We start from the raw sequence: 15,867 nt of genomic DNA on the forward strand, positions 1-15,867 counted from the left end.
TATTTTGGAGCCTCTTAGTTAAATTTGTGATTTAAATTCGGTTTATTTAAGTGTACTAGAATGTTTTTAATACAATTAAATTATTTCCTTAACTGTAAATAATTATATATTTCAGATATCTTGTGATTGAAACGCTTGGAGGGCCGCAGAATATATTACTGTGCTTCAGAATTTTATAAAAAATGTTCTGCTGCATCCACGAGGTTCCCGTTGGATTTTCCATCAATTTTGAACATTCTTCTTGCTGCCCAAAAAGTTCCAAGGCTCTACATGGACTAGAACTATTTTTTATAAGTGTTTTAAAAGTGACAGGTATGTTTTTGAGGTTAAAAGTAGAGTTACTTTTAAATTAATCATTTTCAGGCTTTCAAGTTAAATTTCTGACTTAAAATTTTTATTATTTAATGTATTACAGTGTTTTTATTACAATTTTATTTTTCTTCTAACTGTAAATAAATTTATATTTCAGTTTTCTGGTGATTGGAGTGCTGCGATGGTCACAAAAGTTTCACTGGACTTCTACAGCTTGTGAAAATAGTTCTGCGTATTTTTCGAGTGCCCCGTTGGATTTTTTATTAAATTTGAACCTCCTTTTTGCTGCTCAAAAAGTTCCAAGGCTCTACATGGACTAGAACTATTTTTTATAAGTGTTTTAATAGTGACAGGTATGTGTTTTAGGTTAAAAGTTTAGATATTCATAAATAAATTATTTTGGAGCCTCTTAGTTAAATTTGTGATTTAAATTCGGTTTATTTAAGTGTACTAGAATGTTTTTAATACAATTAAATTATTTCCTTAACTGTAAATAATTTTATATTTTAGATATTTTGTGATTGAAACGCTGGGAGAGCCGCAGATTATATTGCTGTGCTTCAAGATTTTTGAAAAAATGTTCTGGTGCATTCTCGATTGTCCCGTTGGATTTTCCATCAATTTTAAACATTCTTCTTGCTGCTCAAAAAGTTCCAAGTTTGTGAATCGACGGGAACTATTTTTATTAAGACTTTAAAAAAGTGACAGGTATGTGTTTAAGGTTAAAAGTGGAGATATTGTTAAATTAATTTTTTTGGAGCCTCTAAGTTAAATTTGTGATTTAAATTCGGTTTATTTAAGTGTACTAGAATGTTTTTAATACAATTAAATTATTTCCTTAACTGTAAATAATTATATATTTCAGATATCTTGTGATTAAAACGCTTGGAGGGCCGCAGAATATATTACTGTGCTTCAGAATTTTATAAAAAATGTTCTGCTGCATCCACGAGGGTCCTGTTGGATTTTCCATCAATTTTGAACATTCTTCTTGCTGCCCAAAAAGTTCCAAGGCTCTACATGGACTAGAACTATTTTTTATAAGTGTTTTAAAAGTGACAGGTATGTTTTTGAGGTTAAAAGTAGAGTTACTTTTAAATTAATTATTTTCAGGCTTTCAAGTTAAATTTCTGATTAAAAATTTTTATTATTTAATGTATTACAGTGTTTTTATTACAATTTTATTTTTCTTCTAACTGTAAATAAATTTATATGTCAGTTTTCTGGTGATTGGAGTGCTGCGATGGTCACAAAAGTTTCACTGGACTTCTACAGCTTGTGAAAATAGTTCTGCGTATTCCTCGAGTGCCCCGTTGGATTTTTTATTAAATTTGAACCTCCTTTTTGCTGCCCAAAAAGTTCCAAGGTTCTACATGGACGGGAACTATTTTTATTAAGAGTTTGAAAAGTGACAGGTACGTGTTATAGGTTAAAAGTTGAGATAATCATAAATAAATTTTTTTGGAGCCTCTAAGTTAAATTTTTGACTTAAATTCGGTTTATTTAAGTGTACTAGAATGTTTTAAATACAATTAAATTATTTTCTTAACTGTAATTAATTATATATTTCAGATATCTTGTGATTGAAACGCTTGGAGGGCCGCAGAATATGTTGCTGTGCTTCAGAATTTTATAAAAAATGTTCTGCTGCATCCACGATGGTCCCGTTGGATTTTCTATCAATTTTGAACATTCTTTTTGCTGCCCAAAAAGTTCCAAGGTTCTACATGGACTAGAACTATTTTTTATAAGTGTTTTAAAAGTGACAGGTATGTGTTTTAGGTTAAAAGTTGAGATATTCATAAATAAATTATTTTGGAGCCTCTTAGTTAAATTTGTGATTTAAATTCGGTTTATTTAAGTGTACTAGAATGTTTTTAATACAATTAAATTATTTCCTTAACTGTAAATAATTTTATATTTTAGATATTTTGTGATTGAAACGCTGGGAGAGCCGCAGATTATATTGCTGTGCTTCAAGATTTTTGAAAAAATGTTCTGGTGCATTCTCGATTGTCCCGTTGGATTTTCCATCAATTTTAAACATTCTTCTTGCTGCTCAAAAAGTTCCAAGTTTGTGAATCGACGGGAACTATTTTTATTAAGACTTTAAAAAAGTGACAGGTATGTGTTTAAGGTTAAAAGTGGAGATATTGTTAAATTAATTTTTTTGGAGCCTCTAAGTTAAATTTCTGATTCAAATTCAATTTATTTAAGTGTACTAGAGTGTTTTTATTACAATTAAATTATTCTCTTAACTGTAAATAAATTTATATTTCAGATATCTTGTGATTGAAACGCTGGGAGGGCCGCAGAATATATTGCTGTGCTTCAGGATCTTATAAAAAATGTTCTGCTGCATCCACGAGGGTCCCGTTGGATTTTCTATCAAATTTGAACCATCTTTTTGCTGCCCCAAAAGTGCCAAGTTTGTTCGTCAACGGGAATTATTTTTATTAATTGAAAGTATGTTTTCTCTCTATGTTACATTCAATGAATTAAGATGTATGAAATGTCAAGTCACGTTCTTTTTCCACAGGCAGCATTTGACGGTTAAATTGATAGGAAAAGCCGTTGAAGTCGTTGATGGTAATTCAAGAGAGCACTTGGTTAAACAATTTGCATTTTAAGTAATAACAATGGTTTTGTCGGCCACTCAGATCTGGTATGAATCAGAAGATGAAGAACTAGTGCAGGTGAATTATAATTAAATATTATTAATTGTGTTTGGTGAAATGTAAAATTTGGGATAAAAAGAGTTATATAAATCGAATTTTATTATAATAATGCTAATATTACGCAATAAGTTGTAATATGCTTTTTAATGTTACATTGAACTATTTTTCAATATTGTATATTTAACAATTAAGGGTTAACAACATATTTTATTAATATTTTATTAAATATAATTTAGGTTGGATCGTTAAGAATAGGTTCTGAGGAATATCCAATTAAAACAGGAATTACAAAAATTGGCAGACATAGTATCTGTGACATTGTAATTAAAGATATGGTAAGTTTTGTCATATTTTTTGTTAATTAATTAGAGTTTTTTATTGATTTTAATTATAATTGATAGATTTTACATTCACTTTTGTAGAAATATATAATTTTTTAAATGATAAAAGAATATAATAAGATAAACATTTTTCCATTTAATTTTCAGAATTGTCAGTGTGCACACTAGTTCCTGGATATGGAACCTGAAAAAGAAAAGTAACAGAGCAGCAACTGTACGAGCCTTAGGAGTCATCCTCCTTACTCCAGAGAGGTGATAGAAAAAAAAGATCATACTCCGAGTTTGTCACTTTGAATTAAATTTGATTTTAATGTTTCAATGTTACAATATAAATTTCGAATCATCACTCACACATAAAAGGCCCCTTGATCATTATATGACATCGTTATGTCAAAAGTACGTATTGCAATAATATATTAAAGCTATATTGTCTAGCTATCTACATCTATATATATTCTCTTTTTCCTGTAAACGTATTAGATTAGTTTAAAACGTAAGCTTAAGGAAATTGGTCGATTAATTCTGAATTGGAATTGGTAGAGGAAGAAAAGAGCAAAAATATAATGGCAAGGCATTAGGAAGAAATGTCATTCAATGTTAATCTTCAGCTAAAGATATATTGCCGTACCGCCAAGGCGGAACAATAAATTTTTTTATAAATTAAACTTAAAATTTATCACAACACTTGATAAACTCGGCAAAAAACTTGATGACTCGGAGGTATATAATTCATTATTCAAGCGTAACGATCCTCTGAATTTTTTTCTTCAATAAAAATATTTGAAATGAGATATATAAATATATTCTAGTTTTTGATAATTGAGCAAAATCTGGCAACTTTTTTAATTTTTAAAAACCAGATTATATTAAAAACTAGCTCACGTCCGAGTCAGGCGTCTAGCATGAAAGTTTATATGTATATCGTATTTAAACTACAATAATTTAATTTCAAACATCCTTTCTGTCGCTGTAGTGGCTTTTCAATGGCGCGACGAATCATCGAGCTAGACCTTGATTTTTGCACAAAACTCAGGCAATGCGGTTATTTAAAATTTAAATGAAAGAGAATCAAGAGTAGCCTGCCTTTGGTATTGAGAGCAGCTCAATTGAAATATTGATTACCTTAAATTGAACGCGATTGAAAAATTGCTTCCAACATGACATAAATACGTTATAATAAGTGAACAAACTCCCAACAACGGATATTTATTATAAATGGTTGTGAATCTATGAATTTCGGTGTAATGGCTTAAAAGAAATAAAATTTATATAAACTAAACTCTAATGCAGTATATACATGCGATGCAATAGTAATTCTCGCCTAAGTTTATATACTTATTTGCAAATAGTCCACGAGAAAGTAAATTTACATTAATTAATTTATAATTGATTCGCCTCACCACTTCCTCGCTTTTCGCGCAGTCAAAGGTGATGAAATGATTTTTATTGGCATTAACGCTTGTTAATAATCATAACGCGTATTTATAGAATCTTACGGATAAATATTATTAAAAAGAATAATTCTTTTGTAATAATTCTCTTTTTGTGTAAGAATTTCCACGTAATTAAACGACATATCAATATTAATCAATATATACATATATAATTATTACTATTATCATTGCCACGTTTTTTTACGCGATTACGATTATTCCATCTCTTCTTTCCTTATCTCCAATTTTAATTTAAAGAAGAAGGCTGCTCTCATTAGAGACAATCGCGCAGCGTTAATCGAAGCCTTTGAGATTCGCAAAACGATTAGCGATCCAAGGACGAGGAGGGAGAGTGATTAAACGCCGTAAAAATATATCACAGGCAAGCATACGTGCGCAAATACACGGAATAATGCGGTGTCACAATATTGGAAACTCGCAGGTATTCGTAATATCGTAAACATACATATAGCGTCATTGCCCCTAACGGGAAGAATGACTTATTATAATAGCACCGTATTTTTACGCTCACATTTTATCATGAAAAGATCAAGAAAGCACGTTGGGTACGTTAGATACTATTACAATTCGTGTGGCCCCATATTGCTCGACTTTATCGCTGGTGTTGGTATTAGAATAATTTTGTTTCGCATTTCATTAAAAGCAGTCAGCACTATCTTTAAATCGTCTCATCTGGCAAGCATTACAAAATAAAGAGACGTCATTTCGTGATGTGGCAAGACTCGAAAGTCGCATTCGCTCAACGCGATCTTCCACGATTGCGATTACCGGACCTATTTCCTGATATTAAACTGTTGTGCCTCTCAGCAATTATGTATATATATATATATATATATATATATATAAATTAACCAGCCTGATATCACATGAAAATTAAAACGCTTATTACAATTATCACTGTTCTGAAATGTTGTGCGAGTAGTAATTATAATTGGTAGTCGCGAGTGTTAATTAGAACGAGAATAATTGAAATATTTGGTAGTATGGAAGCGGGCGGAACAACAGTACCATAGGTATATTATTGTGGAATACGAAACATTCGAATTTTCATCGTTAAACTAAAGAGTAATATTATTAGTCTCTATTAAAACTTTTAAATAACTTAAACTTTGAAATAAAATCTATCAGATGCATATATTAAACAAAATTTTTTTTACGTACAAAATTAGATGACAAGTGAACAAAATAAAACCGATAAATTCAATTGATTCATTTGCTCTCGATTTTATCAAGCACTTTAAGCATGGACACAGAATGAAATATCTTTTTAAAAGAAAGCTTGTTTAGCCTGACAAATCTAACTTACTTTACAATAACGCGAACGCACGGTAAATCGATTGTATTGGAGATTGAACGACGAGTCTCTTTAAAACAAAGAGGATATCATGCACTTGACGGAATATCTTTAGCTTTCAATGTTCGTTGAAAAGACACTTGCATTTCTCTACATCGCATTAATCTTTCAACCTTTCTGACACGTTCGTTATCACATATCATTTTATGACGATGAAAAAATAAGAGTTTTGACTTTTACCAAACACGCACACCCTCGTACGCGATAGGTTTCGTTTATTTTAAGTCTCTGTCGGTCATCGACTGCGAGTATTGTCGAAAGCGAGGATTAGACGCCGGCCGTTTTCGCCAATTTTTACATTCGTTATTACAATCATTCCTATTCGAGAATTAATCCTGGTTAAGCCAGGAAGGCCAATCGAGAATTGAGCATCGAATCCATTTTTTTTCACAATAATTGTATGTAATATTAATGCTCATGTTTCTTGAACGACAAAACTCTGAGTTTTACTTGAAATGAGATCAAGTAGACTTTGCATATACTAGTGACAGTCGCTGACATCTAATGTGAGTGTCCGTTCGGATTAGGCCAAAAACAAGTCACGTCATTTCTTGACATTCGAGTACGAGGAAGTTTTAACTCGACATCGATAGTTTGCGTGTCGTCTTAATAAGTGTTATCACATCAAATTTGACAAAATGGAAAAAATATGAGAAATAAATGGATTTTAAAAGAAATTTGGAAATGAAAAAAATTAAAAGAAACTTAATCTTTCACGCGTTTGTCGATGTACAGGTGTGCGTGTGCGTGTGCGTGTGCGTGTGCGTGTGCGTGTGCGCTCCAAACTTGACCATCACAACTCTTATAAATTTTACTTTATCAAAATTATGGAAAAAAATATGTTCTAGTTTGATATGCGATCAAGAATTAAGAATATTCGTAGCTATCGTTGAAACTATCATCGAAACGATTTATAACACTTACGAATTCCGTTATTTACTGTTTATGGAACAAATATTGTTGTTCTTGATTTTCCACAATAATTTAAAAAAATAATTTGATCAATCTTTGACTTAACTATATCGATTAACTGAGCTTGCGCTATTCCAATTAAACGACCTAATTTAATTATCTTATAGGCAAAAAACATTGCTGTCAAAATACTGTCTTGTACTCGCAATATGAGATGAACCTGCATTGAGAATTTCTTGTACGTAATTCTGTTATCGCCAGTATCATATGATACCACCAAACACTAATGGACGAATTCTTCGGATTATCCAGCGAAGAGAAGACTCACGGCTATGATGATTGCGGTATGGATTGTAACTAAGGCACCATCGATAACGCGATCAATAGGCCAAACAGGCACAGAATAGAACTCTGCTCGTGGAACCCGGATGATGCCGCAGCATCGTACACGTCTGGACCACTCCAATCGTCGCTATCGTCGAGACACTCAAACTCGCAGCATCGTTCACCCACGCGAAACTTTTTACATCTCTGTGAATGAAACAATTACAACAAACATGAAATCGATCTACGCGTCTGAGAACTTAATTTACGATATTATCCAATATTATTATTTTAGTTTAACATTAACACATTTATTTCTATATGACAATTGTTTAAGTCTTTGCGAACTGTGCAAAGCCGATTGCGCGTTTATTAGTGGCATAGCGTCGTTAAGTGAGTAATGGCACGAAACTTTCTTGTGCTTCAAACGGCGGCGCGTGTACGACATTGATTTTAATCGGTGACGCGACTGCAGAATACATAATTGAAACGTAGTTAAAAGTTACGATTATATGCATATAAGTTGCAAGGCTGAGAAAAATTTCATACGAATTTAATGGATTTGCATTATTCCAACTATTAGATACTCGTTCCTTAAATTCTCGGGTACATAATATACTTACGTATGGTGGCGTACAGTAAATGGATTGACACCACATTGGCTCGGAATGATAACAGACGCAGAGACTGCAGACTGCAGGTCCCGGCACGTAAAAAAGGCCGTGTTTGACAGTGCCACCCTGAAAATCCGTACAGTTCTCTTCCAGAGCATCTAAAAATATTTACCACATTACAGATGGGCAGTTGTCCTACTTGTATAATCATACATCACGTATGGACACACACATCATTGTCGCTGCTATATACTCGCTAATCGTTAACCAAAAGAAAAAAACAAAAAAATATTGATACATTCTCCAGGTTTTTTTTTTTTTTTTTTTGAAACAAATGTATAGGAATTAAACATTATTTTTGTGTTGCGCCTTACTTGTTCTCGCCGGCAGGAATAAAAGGGTGGACAGACAGAACGTCAACGTGAATGTCTTGCTGACCAAGAGCCACTTCTTCATGATCCACGGGATGTTTACTTGGAAAAAGTAAGCAGCACGTACCCGTCTCTCTTAAAATGCTCGGCTACTGCAGCGGCAATCTCCGTTTGCGCACTGACAATAACAGGAACATATTGCCTGCGCGAAAGAATCAAAAAGGATACATTTATCATCGTGTTAAATCAATCTCGCGTGGGTCTCTTTAACGAGTCGTAATAACGCAATAATTGTCTCGAAGTCGAGATTACGACCGGCTTCTTGACGTGTCACATATCGCGGAATTGAAAATTCGCGAGAGTCGTAAAATAGCTTAATGACTGGTGATGGCTAGCACGAGATTATCCAATGCGTAACGGACAAATCACGTCACATAATGCAGAGAAACGATATGATAACGATATGATACAACTTCCTGTATAAATTCATCATCTTGAAACTAGAGATTTTCCTACAGCCTCGTAGATTATTATTTAAAATTATACGTGTATACGCAAGCTTAAACTTTTTCCGCTTGTCGTTCATAAGTCTATATTTCCCTAGCTTTATTAAAACTAAAATTTTCAGCATTGGCGAAATTTCCTTGAGAGTTTGATGTACATTTTGTTCATAAATTATTGTCATTTTCCGAAACTTATAAAACTCAAGTATATGTATAGGTATATTCACATAAACGCGTTCTCGTCTACCAAGTATGGCGTTATACAAGACGTACACATGAAATATTACTGGAAGCATTCCAACAACGACTCTCTGTGTATGTAACACAAGCTCCCACTTTTACGTATTTGTAGATTGTTGAAATTACACGCATTAAAACGTTTCTTTAAATTTACTGTAGTTGAGCGAGGTCATGTGAAATGCAAGTAAAGTCTCCCAAATCGATCCTCGACGTGACAATTCGTCCAAGTTACTATACGATCCATGTGCAAAGACAAACTTTATTCGCGTTACGTCGTTCGTATTTGCATTATGTGTATGATTCAATCAACAACAGCTATTACCTAAATTTTCTTTCATTTACGCATGTACTTTTAATATATTCTTTTATTATACCTATACAAGGTACAAACCAACGTAAAATAAAACACTTGACATTTCCTAATTTTATCTTAAAAATACATTTTGTAGAGAAAAGTTTTATAAATCAATCAACAACGTGTAAATAAAAAAAAAAAAAAAAAAAAAAAAAAGACAAGCACATTTCATTCTTAAATTCCATTGGTAAAATTGGTATTTAAAAAAATAAGGAAAAAAACTTGGTAAAAAGAAGAAAAGATACTATATAAAGAATGAAAAAATGCCAAATTTTTTAATTTACGAATAAAAATGATATATCAACGACACGACACTCGTATTCGTCATGGAATTACGTTCGTGTCGAGTGAAATCCCAGAGCGACAGCCCTCTCTAATGACGTCAGCTCCGGGTGAACTGCTCGTAATCAGTTCATACCTGACACGACGAAATCAACTCGCAGGTTCATGCAACGGGTGGCCGTCGGTTATCCAGGCCGACAGGAAATAAATCCGCATACATAACATATGCGCTATAGTAATACGTGCGGGTGAAGAGGGAGACGTTACCTTTGTACTACATCGTTTACGCTAATCGTCAGCTTTACGCCCCTCGTGCGTCGTTGCTCTGCACGCACGTGTATTTCCTCTTCGATGGAAAGAATTGCACCTAAACGCAATCCTGCGATCTGTCCCGAAAAGAAGAAAGCGGTTGTTTAAAGTGACAAGATAAGCAAAGTTGAGAATAAAGAGAAAACGGAAGAAACATGCGATCGAACGTACCGGCTGCGTGTTTATCGCGAGACCTCCGGGAGGTGCAACGCGATGCAGCAGTTAATAGCGGCGACACCGACCGACTGACTGACTGAACTCTGTCGCAGTGCAAGCTCATTCCTCTCGCGCGGGTCGATCGAATACATCCTGCACGTAGTCTTTCCCTCCCTCTTTCTCTCTCGCCACGCTGCGACGAAGTCACCTCCATGCGTAGCATACCCTCCACCGTTGTCACCCTTCTTACCATATGGAAAAAAAAAAAAGTACATTTGTTATTATTGCACTCTTGCGTTTTTTTTTTTTTCTGCATTTTAATTTATCATTATAAATATTGCCACAACAATTGGTTTCCAACCTATGTTAATCAAGTGTCGGAGCAATAAAAAAATTTGTACTAAAAATAATATTATTACAAGTTACATTGATATTTTTTGAATACCTAATTCATTAAATGGCACGTGGCCAGTTTTTGACATAAGATGCTCGAGTATTAGCACAAGGAACTTATACATTTAACTTGAAATGGTAATCCTAAAGTATGCTTAAAACGCCCATAATGCGCAAAGCACCCTATCTTATCTGAAATCAATAAAATCAATTAGTTACATGTTTATCGAAAAGCACCGGCAGTTATTCATTTCGAGTTGACATTATTAAAATACTAAACAGCAGGTCTTTTAGTACTTAAACAATAAGCATTGCAACTTCCACAGCTTTAGCGCTGTGAATAAGAACGCATACCTAGGTGCAATCCATTGATAAAATAATAAATTAAAAAACGCTTCGTGCGTTAGATTATCGATGATGATGATGATGTAAAAAAACTGAAAAGCCCAAGTGAACTAGAAGGAGAACGCGGTGCCGACCATCGCGCGCATTGTCATGGCAACTTCAAACAAGAGTAACCAATTACTAACCCAGACTCGGAGAGTCCAAGACTCGAGAAATAGTGAAAAAAAAAAACGTACACGACGTCAAGTTCTCGGATCCTGGCGTGAAGGAACTCAGGAAAGGAGTTGGTTCTCGTTTTTTTTTTTTATCCCGAGGCAGACGTAGCAGGGTGGCGTAAGAATCATGAATGACTGTCTACCCTTGAATGTGGCGACTGCTCGTACCGCTCACTTGGCACGTGAAAAGGTAAGAAAAACGAACCGCACGACGTCTCTTCCTCGAACAGTACGTTGAATAGAAAGAGAAAGAGAAAGAAGAAGAAAAGTAGGATGAGTCATCGCGCCATCGTCGTGGCGGTTGACTCTCCTAATCGCCACCGGATGTCAATACTTGTTGGGTTACCGACCGCTCGACGCCAATAAGCAGCGCCTATAAGTACTTGCAATTAGAACAATGGTCTTGGTCACATCGTATATGGTCAAACGGTCAGAAATAAAATAAGGCAAAATAAAAAGAAAATTTATTAAATAATAACACGCCAAAGTGCGCAACTCAATCAGACATGAATCGCGTAAACTTTTTGAAAGCAGACTTTTGCTATTTGGGCTTAAAGTTATTGCGACTGATTTGCGAGTTTAATAATTATAATACGTCCTATTTTTTAATTAGGAGGAAAAGCGTATCCAAGAACGTCGACGTCATCTCGTTTACCTTATCGCTGATTTTTTGCGGGAGCAAGGGTAAGCGAGGATTTCTACGTTAATTTTTTAATCAATATTTTGTGAAATAACAAAAACTTTGGAAAATAAATATCTGCAATGAGAAAACGATATGCTACTTACATTAATCGAAGCTGAAAGCCTTGATTTTACCACGTAATTTGCATAATATAAAGTAATATAAATCATCCTCATGTAGGTTCAATTATAGGCAGCTAGTAATAAATTGAATTAATTGACAATCAATTTAATTGTATAATGTATACTATATGTATGCGTTACTTTTGCAGCTATTCAAATACCGTGGAGACTCTCTTCAAAGAGGCCCAACTCTTCCGAGACATTCACGTCTGTGACAATATTGATCTGGAAACTATTCTTCTTGAATATATCGATTACCATTATGTCAAATATAACAGATATCCCAAGCTGTGTAAGAAAATTGAAACTGGAAATGCAGCTCTAAATGTGTAAAAAATATTTTATTCCGAGTATAAGAATATTTTTTAATGGCTTAATTTTTTTTTTTTTTTTTTTTTTACTTGCCTATTTATCAATTAATTTGCAAGATATTAATTCTTCTTTGTATGTTTTTGATAAACTGAAATCTTTATAATTATTTTATCTTTTATTACAGCAATAAAAAGGAAAAAATTTCCAAGGTTTATTCGAAACAAGAAGATAGTCGTATTGCCGAGGAATATAACAATATTAATAAAAATAAAGTCGCACAGAGGCATGCAACTTCCACGTGGAACGAGTTGGATCTCGGTATCACGGTAACGCCAATCTTTCCCGCAAAAAATGATCGAACCGTTATACAAATGCCAATTGTCAATGAAATTTTTAATGACAAATTACGAAAACCCATCGGTGACCTGTATCCAGTCGGTTCTGAATTGAAAGAAATCGCAGATATTATATCACGGGTAAGAAATAAAAAAATATTTGAAACTAATGTATGAGGATCTAATTACAAATATTATTTAATAATTTGTTGTAACAGGAAATAGTGGAACAAAACTTAAACGTTCATTGGGATGACGTAAAAGGACTAACGGATTGCAAAATGTTATTGAAAGAGGCTATATTTTATCCCATAAAATATCCAATTTTATTTAGTGGAAAACTTGGTTCTTGCAAAGGCGTATTATTATACGGACCACCAGGAACTGGTACATAATTGTTTGTATACGAAATTATTTATTTCTTATTAATAAACTGACAAAAAAAGAAAACTTACTCTTGAATAGGTAAGACGATGCTCGCGAAAGCAGTAGCTACTGAATGTCAATCGACATTTTTCAATATCACTTCCAGCTCGATTATCAGCAAGTGGAGAGGCGATTCAGAAAAATATATTCGCGTAAGTTTTCTTAAAAAAAAAAAAAAAAGCATTAACGTTTGAGCTGAACAAAAAATTTGTAACCAACTTAGGTGCTAACTGATCTTGCTAAACATTACGCGCCGACGATAATCTTTATTGACGAAGTCGATTGGACGAGCACAAAGAATGCCTCATCAAATTCGGAACCCGCTAGAAGATTTCGAGCGGAATTTCTCGCTAGATTGGATGGCTTATTGTCAATGGAAGATGCGAGCGTGATATTATTGGCTACTACCAATGTTCCATGGTAAGTAAAACGAACAAATAAAAATAAAACTATTTTTTTAAAGAGGCAACTTTAATTTTTCTAAATTCTCTACTTTGTCTTTTTTTTTTTTTTTTTTTTTTTTCTCCAGGAATATAGATATCGCTTTATTGCGACGTTTAGAAAAACGAATTTTTGTTGATTTACCCGACGAAGATAGTCGCCTACAAATATTACAATCTTACGTGTGCAATAATTTGTACAATTCACCAGAAATACTCAAACTTGCACAAGAAACTGCAGGTTATTCTTGCGCAGACTTGAAATTGCTGTGTAAGGAAGCATGGATTGATCAATTACGGCCCATTTGGGCAAATCTTGAATCTAAAGCAATCTCCATTAATGATATTCAAAGCGATGGCTTAATTAGTGCAATTAATCACATTGTGCTTGTTAAATCTAGAGTAAAACCTATTGCTAAACATATGAGTGCTCAGTACATGGAATGGCATAAGAAATTTGGTTTTTCAAAATAACTTAATTATTAATAAGAATAATAGAATAGCTAAGATTTTTAATTATACATACACAAATGTATTCAAAAATAAATACATCCATGCGATAACAAATGGTTTTTTTTCTGTGGAGTAGTAATATTTCTTATAATACAAAAAAAAAATTTGTATTTATTAACACAATATTTAATTAAAATACAAAAAATATCTCTTATGAAAAAATAATTACTACCACAGACTACTGACAGTTTTTTCTTTTCTGTTGATTAATTTTAGCCTGTTTTAATCCATGATAATAACCTATATGAAGGAAATTATATTATGCCAACAGTCATAATTCATAATATAATTTATAAATTATATAAATAATATAAACGATACCTGTGTGGAATCCACTTAGATACCATGACATCAACATACTAGATAACGCATCTGCATCAGTTTCAGGCAACCTATAATGGAAATCAATTAAAATAGTTAATAAAAATAGAATTATTTTATATCTTTAATCCATTATTTCTTACTTAGCCATTAGTGGTGGTAAAGGCGGTGCAGGTGGCATTGCATTTAATGTTGGATTAAAATCCTCAATTCCAGGCATAAGATTATTTTTAAATAATTTAGGGTTCTCTACGTCATAATCCATTCTTTCACCATTTACTTGGTTGGAATCCTGCTGATTAGAATAGGCGGATGCATCAGAATCTACAACTTTATCATTAGCCTTGTGTGCCAATGCATCCTTATGTTGGGCAATTTGACTTTGCAGTCCTTCTGATTCTATAAGAGAATTCATCTCTACTTTTTCTATATTTTGATATCCTAAATAATGTAAATAATTATAAAAATTATTTGATTAAATGTCACTTTTTAATATAATAATAATAATAACATAAAAACATTGATATAAAAAAATTACCAACAAATTTCACAGTACACATGCCAGAATTTTGATGAATACTTGATACAATGGCTTCATATACTTGTCCATCTGCAGAATATACAGCACGACATGGGGCACCAACAGTCCATTTCTACAATATGACAAGTAAAAGTAATATTTGTATCTTTGATAAGATATAAATATTATACTTTAAGAACCTTTTTTGGTTGATTTAAATATTTAGAATTCTGTGAGATCTGTCTTGTCTGCTGATTTTGAGTATCCATGGCAATACGTTTTGCTACTTCTTCTTTGGCAAAGTTTACAGCTCTATCGTATGCTTTTATCAAGGCTGTATCATCCCAAACATCTTCACTCTCTCTATTCTACAAATTGATAATATTTTTAAATTAATAATTCATATAATTGTTGCACAAATTTGTTATTTGCTTATATCTAAGTTTTTATTACCTAGAATTGATTTATCATTTTTATATCATATTTTTAAATAACACTAAAATTTTGTCAATAAAATAAATTAAATAAAAAGTTGATATAAATAAATGAGAGAAAAGCAAATTAATGTAAAAATTACAAAAGGTTAAGCGTGAGTGCTTATTAAAATTAAGTCTTCTCGTTTCACGCGCGGAAACAAATTTTTACATACATCTCCATTTCCTCTTACAAACAGCACATTGTTCTCCTCGGCCATCTTGTCACAATAACACGCAGATTATCTCTACATACGTTACTAAAAATTTTTACGTTTATTGTTATTCCTCGATAGTGCTCAATAGTCAATACACCAACACCCAATTGTTGTTTCCTGCGAACGATGTGGAGGTGGAGTGAGAAATCTGAGAACTTTATAGCAGAGAGCCCAACTCGGAATCGCGGCTTCCGCGCGTATGTACAGATACAGAGGGTCTCACGCGGCCACAATGTGAAACTCCGAGTCGTCAAGGTTACCACGCGATTGGCTTGCATCCGAATGTGCAAACAGAAAGAAAGAGCCAATCATAGTTGGTAAGTTTTCTTTACTGAAAGCAGGCCGTT

General features: G+C 33.2%; 3 protein-coding genes and 1 long non-coding RNA gene across 7 annotated transcripts; 2 read left to right on the forward strand and 2 right to left on the reverse strand.

Annotated features, from left to right (window-relative positions):
• Positions 1–2,242: 2,242 nt before the first annotated feature.
• LOC139102166 (uncharacterized) lies at positions 2,243–3,619 on the forward strand. The gene is made up of 5 exons (XR_011545663.1): positions 2,243–2,436; positions 2,594–2,778; positions 2,852–3,008; positions 3,227–3,325; positions 3,479–3,619. It is a non-coding gene; the product is annotated as an uncharacterized lncRNA (long non-coding RNA).
• On the reverse strand, positions 3,613–10,402 carry LOC139102161 (uncharacterized). Of its 2 annotated transcripts, XM_070655883.1 has the most exons (5): positions 10,221–10,402; positions 10,008–10,126; positions 8,364–8,562; positions 7,999–8,147; positions 3,613–7,582 (listed from the first exon to the last, which is right to left on the reverse strand). In XM_070655883.1, the coding sequence occupies exons 3-5, from the start codon at positions 8,443–8,445 to the stop codon at positions 7,409–7,411; spliced, it is 405 nt and encodes a 134-aa protein (XP_070511984.1). In that variant the 5' UTR covers positions 8,446–8,562; positions 10,008–10,126; positions 10,221–10,402; the 3' UTR covers positions 3,613–7,408. The 2 variants fall into 2 exon arrangements, with proteins under 2 accessions (XP_070511984.1, XP_070511985.1); XM_070655884.1 differs by lacking the exons at positions 10,008–10,126; positions 10,221–10,402 and having other exon boundaries at positions 8,364–9,571.
• A 111-nt stretch (positions 10,403–10,513) lies between these two features.
• On the forward strand, positions 10,514–14,036 carry LOC139102144 (katanin p60 ATPase-containing subunit A-like 2). Its single transcript, XM_070655856.1, has 8 exons — positions 10,514–11,348; positions 11,772–11,842; positions 12,112–12,291; positions 12,459–12,750; positions 12,828–12,996; positions 13,075–13,187; positions 13,259–13,455; positions 13,565–14,036. The coding sequence occupies exons 1-8, from the start codon at positions 11,286–11,288 to the stop codon at positions 13,947–13,949; spliced, it is 1,470 nt and encodes a 489-aa protein (XP_070511957.1). The 5' UTR covers positions 10,514–11,285; the 3' UTR covers positions 13,950–14,036.
• Positions 12,993–15,813, reverse strand: Smn (survival motor neuron). Of its 3 annotated transcripts, none has more exons than XM_070655869.1 (6): positions 15,577–15,813; positions 15,030–15,197; positions 14,848–14,962; positions 14,453–14,750; positions 14,310–14,380; positions 12,993–13,196 (listed from the first exon to the last, which is right to left on the reverse strand). In XM_070655869.1, the coding sequence occupies exons 1-6, from the start codon at positions 15,796–15,798 to the stop codon at positions 13,150–13,152; spliced, it is 921 nt and encodes a 306-aa protein (XP_070511970.1). In that variant the 5' UTR covers positions 15,799–15,813; the 3' UTR covers positions 12,993–13,149. The 3 variants fall into 3 exon arrangements, with proteins under 3 accessions (XP_070511970.1, XP_070511969.1, XP_070511971.1); XM_070655868.1 differs by lacking the exon at positions 12,993–13,196 and adding an exon at positions 14,080–14,228; XM_070655870.1 differs by lacking the exon at positions 12,993–13,196 and adding an exon at positions 14,080–14,228 and having other exon boundaries at positions 15,479–15,708.
• Positions 15,814–15,867: the final 54 nt, after the last annotated feature.

This window comes from Cardiocondyla obscurior, linkage group LG04 (assembly GCF_019399895.1).
Source record: "Cardiocondyla obscurior isolate alpha-2009 linkage group LG04, Cobs3.1, whole genome shotgun sequence".
Taxonomy (NCBI): Eukaryota; Metazoa; Arthropoda; class Insecta; order Hymenoptera; family Formicidae; genus Cardiocondyla; species Cardiocondyla obscurior.